Raw genomic sequence first — 6,587 nt, 5'->3', positions numbered from 1 at the left:
AGCTAGGTGGTGCAGTGGATAGAGCACTGGCCCTGGATTCAGGAGGACCTGGGTTCAAATTCGGTCTCAGACACATAACTCTTACTAGCTATGTGACCCTGGGCAAGTCACTTAACCCCACTGCTTAGCCAAAAGAAAAAAAAATGCTTCATATGTGACATATAACAAATAAGTCATTATGGAAAATATTAAAATGCTTTATATACAACATGAAATAGATATAGAATGCCAATATCCAGAATAGGCATTTTTATCCAGAGAGAAGGACAAAAATTTAGACCAAAAGTGACTTTTTTTCCTTAGGTGAGTTGGTTAAAGAGGAAATTTTGAAAGACATTCTTCCAAAAACACAGTTATTACATTTCTTTTCAAGCAAAATGCCTTAGGAAATCTTCTTTTAAAACAACCACTAAAAGGCATAATGCAAAATAGTTCATTTTATTTTTAAAATGCCTATATGTTTACAATAAAAATTTTATCATGCATCATAACATCTCAATTGTTAATTTTAAAGATTAAAAAAAAGTTTAAAAATCATAAAGAATTTCAATTCCACTGTCTACCTACCAAGAAATTCAAGGTTAACCAATTCAAGAAACATGAAGCACCAGCAATATGCAAGGCAGTGTTAGAGGCTGGAAAACACCGAATTACCAAGAATGACAATTTCATGTATTACCAGAACTATGAAGGGGGCATTAAGATGGGCATCATATTTGGCTTTTGATACTATATATGCAATTTTAATGTAAAATATTATTCCCATGTAGTAAGGTCTTCTTCTGACCATTAACACACATTAATTAATTAGCATATTAAAGAGAGGTAGCTTTAAAAATTCTAGGATTTCACTATGGTCCATGGTATTAAGATTTATTATTTTGACAAGAGTGATATGATTAATGGTCAGCAAAAAAAGAATGCTGTTAGCAGGGAGAAGAGCAGTAAATTGCCAACATTCACTGAATCAACAGAAGACTTTAGACCATGATAAGTCCTTGATGATTGCCAGCATTTCTGTAATGTTCAAGTTCTTAAAGGTCACTGAATTTTATAATTATCTCCAAACAATTTTCTCCACGGTCATTTAAGCTTTGTCTAAACAGCTGGGTATGTTGCCAGGCAACATCACCATCCCCTCCACTTAGTTTTGCTTCCAAAATAACTTCTGTGGCATCAGAAAAATCACGATAGGAATGAAGGCTGTTATCTGTTGAGTGGAAAGAAATAAAAAATAATTAAAGCTCTGTCCTAAGCCATTTAAATTTAAGTCTACAGCTTGAAGAGACAGTTTTGGAATGGGTATTTTAGTAACCACAACCCTCCATCCACCAAAAAATAAAACCTATCCAAACAAACATGAATTATTTTAAGATGGCCAAAAAAGTCAACTCCATATGACACCACGGTTACCTTAAAGGACTTTTCTGCTCGTACTTGAATTTGGAAACAACAAAATATCATCCTTTTTTGTATGATGAAATAGAATTTTTTAAAAATTACATCGGGCCTGATAATGTTTAGCATTGAGTTAAATATGATTACACTCTCATTAAAACACATTCCACAATTAAGCCTCTAAGTATAATGCTTACCTCCCGGCAGTTCTACTTGTGTGGAATCAGAAGAGAGCTTCCATTGTATCTTTCCATTTGTAAACGTTTGACTACTTGTTCTAATGGAAATGGTATCAACTTTAAGCCCAACTGACCCACACTCAAACTTCCAAGAAACATAGGCAGATGCTGATCCTTCTTTTCGAGCTAAGTAAACCTAGGAGGTAGGAACACAAAATGAAGTGAAATGAGGAATCGAGAGAGAAGTGAACAAAGCTACAGAGATTCATGGTGCAATGTGATCATCAGACAGCTAAATGGTTTGGGGAAACCTAGTTTTTTCATACTTAAAAGTCTGTTAGTGTAATCATTCAGCATGCATTTATTAGGTGCCTACTATTTTCCAGACACTGGAGTTACAAAATATAAACAATGAGACAATCCTTTCTCTCAAGGAATTTACATTTTATGGTAATTTCTCTTGTTTTTCCTTATTAAGAGAAACAGAAACAGAAACAGATCTGAGTTCCTCTGGTCTGAACTCAGGCCCTGTAGGACTTTTAATCACCAAACAAATACATATATAAATATAGAGTAAATACATACTGAATAAATACAAAGTAAATACAATGTGGTTAAGGAGGACACAGGAAAGGATTCACATAGAAGGCAGTGTTTGAGATGCATATTTCAGGAGGAGATGGCTTTCATGAAACAAGGGGGAGGAGAGAGTGCATTCCAGGGAGAGGGAAAAGCCAATCCAAAAAAAAAAGGCATGGAGAAGGAAGAAGTATTATATAAATAGCCAGAAGGGTAATTTGTATAGATTATAGCACATAGGATGGGCTGTAATGTTTAATTAGCCTAGAAAAGTCTACACAACTTATATTTTCTCCTAGGCATAACTGGGAGCCATTGGAGTTGATGGAGAGACACAGCAGAGTGGAAGATGAAGTGGAAGAGCAAAAAACCTGAAGCGACAAGACCAGGTGAGACGTTGAGGGCCTGAACTAGGGCCAGCAGAAAGAAAGGGCTGGAGGAGAGAAATATAAATGAGGAAGAAACAGTAAGATGTGGCACCTGACTGGATACATGAGAAGCAAGAATGAGAACTTGGGGAGGATGCTGATATCGTGAGCCTGGGAGCCTAGAAGAATGATGGCGCCTTTGTGAGGGGGTTGGGCTTCAGGGAAAAAACAACAAATTCCATTTTTGACAGGTTGAGTTTGAGATGTATTCAGGATGTCCAGTCTGAAATGTCCAACAGGCAGCTGGCACTGCGAAGTGAAGGTTCTGCCTTGGGTTGGATATAGAGATCTCTAAGTTATCTGCACGGAGATGATGATTAACCCATGGGAGCAGATAAAGTCAGTGAGAGAGAATCGAGAAAAAAGAAATCCAAAGGTAAAGCCTAATTTAAATAAAAAAGTTTTCTATATCATCATACCTTTAACACCCTAGAAGAACTTTTAATGTTGACTGAATTCAAGTATACTAATAAATGGGGTCCCAAAAAGTTGTGGGTAAATTGAATTTTTAGATTCTATTAAATAGCTAACTATACATTTTGAGCCATGTCAATATTCTCTTTCAATACTGAGTACTTCAATTCATTTTAATTTCTAGATTTTTAATATTAATTTAGATTTTGTGTAACTATGGTAAGTATTCTCCCCAGAGAACTAAGCTGGAGATATCAAAGCAGGTATTTAGGATACAACTGCTGCTAATTCTCCAACATTTTACCATCATATTGAAACCTGTGAAGCTGACAAAAAAGGTGCTCTGCTCTCATTTAGGGCAATAGCAACACACAGCTATTCCCTATTTCACTGGATTTTTCCTCAAACTGAACCTCTAAAAAGCTCTGGGGGCTCAAGGTTCAAACATTCTGTGACACAACCCAACAAGGACTCTTGCTCCTTTCACTTAGCAGGTAAAATCATTAAAGAAGAGCTAAATTTCAGTCCAACAGACTCTACTAAATGACCTAACCCATTCTGAAGAACGGAGAAGCCAACACACTCACTCAAGCTATGCTAAGCTTGTCTAATCATATCCCTGCCCTTTGGCAGGACAACACTACCAATCCATCAGTATATATACAGGAGTAGCTGAAGACAGCGATAGTGGTGTATGAATTATTTGGGACAATGGTCACGTGTGTGCTTCTGCTGACACTAGGCGGACTCAGAATATCAGGCCTTAGCTATGAGATTGAACAGCTTTCCCCATCTTAAGTTATTTCCTAATCAATAAACATTTATTAAGCATTTATTAAACATTTATTATGCTAGGCCTCAAGGCCACCTGTAGCCCTCCCCAGGTCCTCTGAATCCAAACTTCAAAGAACAAAAGGATTTGTTCTGTAAGACTTGGACTCAGTCAAATGACCGCACCCAAGGACCTAGAAGGCCACATGTGGCCTCCGAGGCCTCAACCCCTGTGCTAGGCACATAATAGGGTTCTGTTAGTTGACTGCTGGATTTCCTCGCATACACACATTTCATTGCTATTTTGTTGTGTTTTAAATTGTTTTTCTTGTGTGTTTTTTTTTAAGGCAATTGGAGTTAAGTGTCTTGCCCAGGGTCACACAGCTAGTAAGTGTCAAGTGTTTGGTCTGAGGCCAGATTTGAACTCAGGTTCTCCTGACTTCAGCGCCAGAGCTCTATCCACCATGCCACCCAGCTGCCCCTAATTTCTGTGTTTTTCAAGAATGGATATTAACTAAGGAAATAGGCAAAGGCTCTTAAAATGCACACATCAACAACTGTTAGAGATATTACAGGGACTGCTGGTTTAGAGAAGTCAAGCAATTCAAGATATTTAAGACACAATGAAAACATGATCAGTCACATCAAAGCACCAAGGAAAACGTGATGAAAAACAAACACACCAAGGACTGGCAAACTGAAAAATCGTCTAATTAATCTTCAAAGAACAATAAAAGACCTTCAGAGGCACCTGGCAACTGGAGGGGTTATGACTGAACAAGGGGCTGTGGGTTCTTGAAGTTGGAAAAACAGAAAGAAGACCAGTTAAAAATAAAAATACAGCTGATAACCACTGCTATAAAGAAAAACTATTTCATATGCTATGTGAAAGGCTATACCCAAACTCTTGCCAGAAATTTAAGTGTGAGCCTATGAGACCATCAGACTTTTTTGAGGATTTGTTTTACTTCCAGTTGGCATGGAAGTCTTGTCCCCACTGAAGGAATGATAAACTCTGATAAATATATTGATATAATTTAGAAGCAAAATTCTAGAATTATAGAAATTCCTAAATGAAAACATAATACTGCAACATGGTCCTGTACCATGTCACATCATGGAAGGTTATGAGATTTATCCAAGAGATGGAGATCAACATGTGCCTGAGCACTCACATGATTTAAAGCCCCCTTTAGCAATGATCAAGGTTAGGCTGGGAAAAAATGGGCTACTCATAAAAGGTACACTTACTATTGAATGCACTAAGTGTGGTTTCATGATGACTAATCTTGAATGTGTCAAAATCTTGTAAACAATGCAAAATCAAATGAAGCGTGCTTGCTGCAAAGGGAAGATGGACTGAATACTAAGATGTAAAAAGTTGTCAGGTTGATTGTATGAATCAATTAATTTAATTATTTTACTTGGTTCAGGCCAATTTACATACCACTGTAAGAAGCCAGCGACAGTTGTCAGATCGGATTCACGTAACAGACTGCTCCTAAGTTTATCATTAAAATCACTTCTTGCTACACATGGCTCTACTCTGCGCACAGCTCAGCCTCTTCACACACCTGTGGTTTGGTGGGGGGCACCCAGCAAGGGGGAGGATGACATACTTTTCTGATTATCACAGGCTAGATGGGTCTGTCTGCAGCTGGGGTTTCCCAGCAGCTGAGTTATGCCAAATTATGCTTTGACATTGTTACTGTTGTTTTTCAGTAAGTTCTTAAAGGAAGTTTTCTACCTAACCCATCAGTATTCACTCCATTTAAACTTCCTCTATAGTACTCTAACCTATAGCCAATCAATTAGCAAGCATTTATTAAGCACCTATGATGCACCAGGCACTGCATTAGATAGTGGGGAATATAAAAACAGAAATGAAAGTCTCTCCTCTCAAGGAGCTCAATTTCTATTGGTGCAGAAACAAAATGTATGTACATCAACACAAATATGAATAAAGTAAAGGTAAAGTAACTGTGTTAATGGGAGGAGATGTCAGGGAAGGCCCCTTTCGCTGGGTGCTAACAATGCAATGCCTAGGTGAGGAAGGAACACATTCTCTGGACAGAGAGGTTGCATTTCAAAGCAGATTGCTGGTAGAAAGACATTCTTTCTGAACTGAGTCTGGGGGATACCAGCTGCACATCTAACATCTAATGCAGACTGATGGTGAGCTCCTACAGAACTCCAGGGATAATTCTACTTGATAAGCAAAGTAAGGGCCTAATAATTTTTTTTCATCCATTCATTCGATAATTTAGCTGGTAAAGTGCTAGTGAAGAAATTCCATGGTATTCCTTTGCAGCTGATGAATTCTGCTTAACAGAAAACCAAGGTACTTAAATTTTCACCAATGTCACCATGCAGTAAGTCAGTGACACCAAAGGAAGCCAATAAGCCTTGCCATGACCCCGGCAGTCTCCTGTGTAAGAAGCTCCTCAGGTGTAGGACACTGTTTTAGCCTTCTCCATACCTCCCACAGCACCTAGCGATATCCTGCGCAGGAGGAATTCAAACATGCACTAGGATGCGTTTTTACATCTAGAAGTACACAGATCACATGAACTAACATCATTTAGTCAGTCAGGTCAACAAGTATTTATTAAGCACTTACTGTGTGCCGGGCATTGTGCGAAGTGCTGAGAATAAAGAAAGGAAAAATAGGATGCTTTGCCCTTGAAGTCTAATGAGGGAGACCACACGCAAAACACTACATAGAAGATACATCCAGTGTAAATGGTGGATAATCACAGAAGCATTTAATCAGGGTTGACTGACTGAGTAGGAAAGGCCTCCTATCGAATAGGGGATG

The 6,587-nt window shown here is 38.2% G+C and overlaps 1 protein-coding gene across 2 annotated transcripts in view; it reads right to left on the bottom strand.

Annotated features, from left to right (window-relative positions):
- Positions 1 to 419: 419 nt before the first annotated feature.
- NGLY1 (N-glycanase 1) overlaps positions 420 to 6,587 on the bottom strand; it is a 57,897-nt gene continuing 51,729 nt past the window's right edge. For both annotated transcript variants that reach the window (XM_020971073.2, XM_078151349.1), the window contains exons 11-12: positions 1,596 to 1,773; positions 420 to 1,210 (exon numbers count right to left, since the gene is read on the bottom strand). In XM_020971073.2, the coding sequence (XP_020826732.1) occupies positions 1,035 to 1,210; positions 1,596 to 1,773 (354 nt within the window). In that variant the 3' untranslated portion in view covers positions 420 to 1,034. The remainder of the gene's footprint in view (positions 1,211 to 1,595; positions 1,774 to 6,587) is intronic.

The sequence above is a fragment of the Phascolarctos cinereus genome, unplaced genomic scaffold (genome assembly GCF_003287225.1).
Source record: "Phascolarctos cinereus isolate Bilbo 61053 unplaced genomic scaffold, phaCin_HiC Scaffold_1;HRSCAF=81, whole genome shotgun sequence".
NCBI classification, from domain to species: Eukaryota; Metazoa; Chordata; class Mammalia; order Diprotodontia; family Phascolarctidae; genus Phascolarctos; species Phascolarctos cinereus.
Note: the sequence above shows the minus strand (reverse complement) of the source record. Positions and strands in the feature narration are given on the sequence as shown.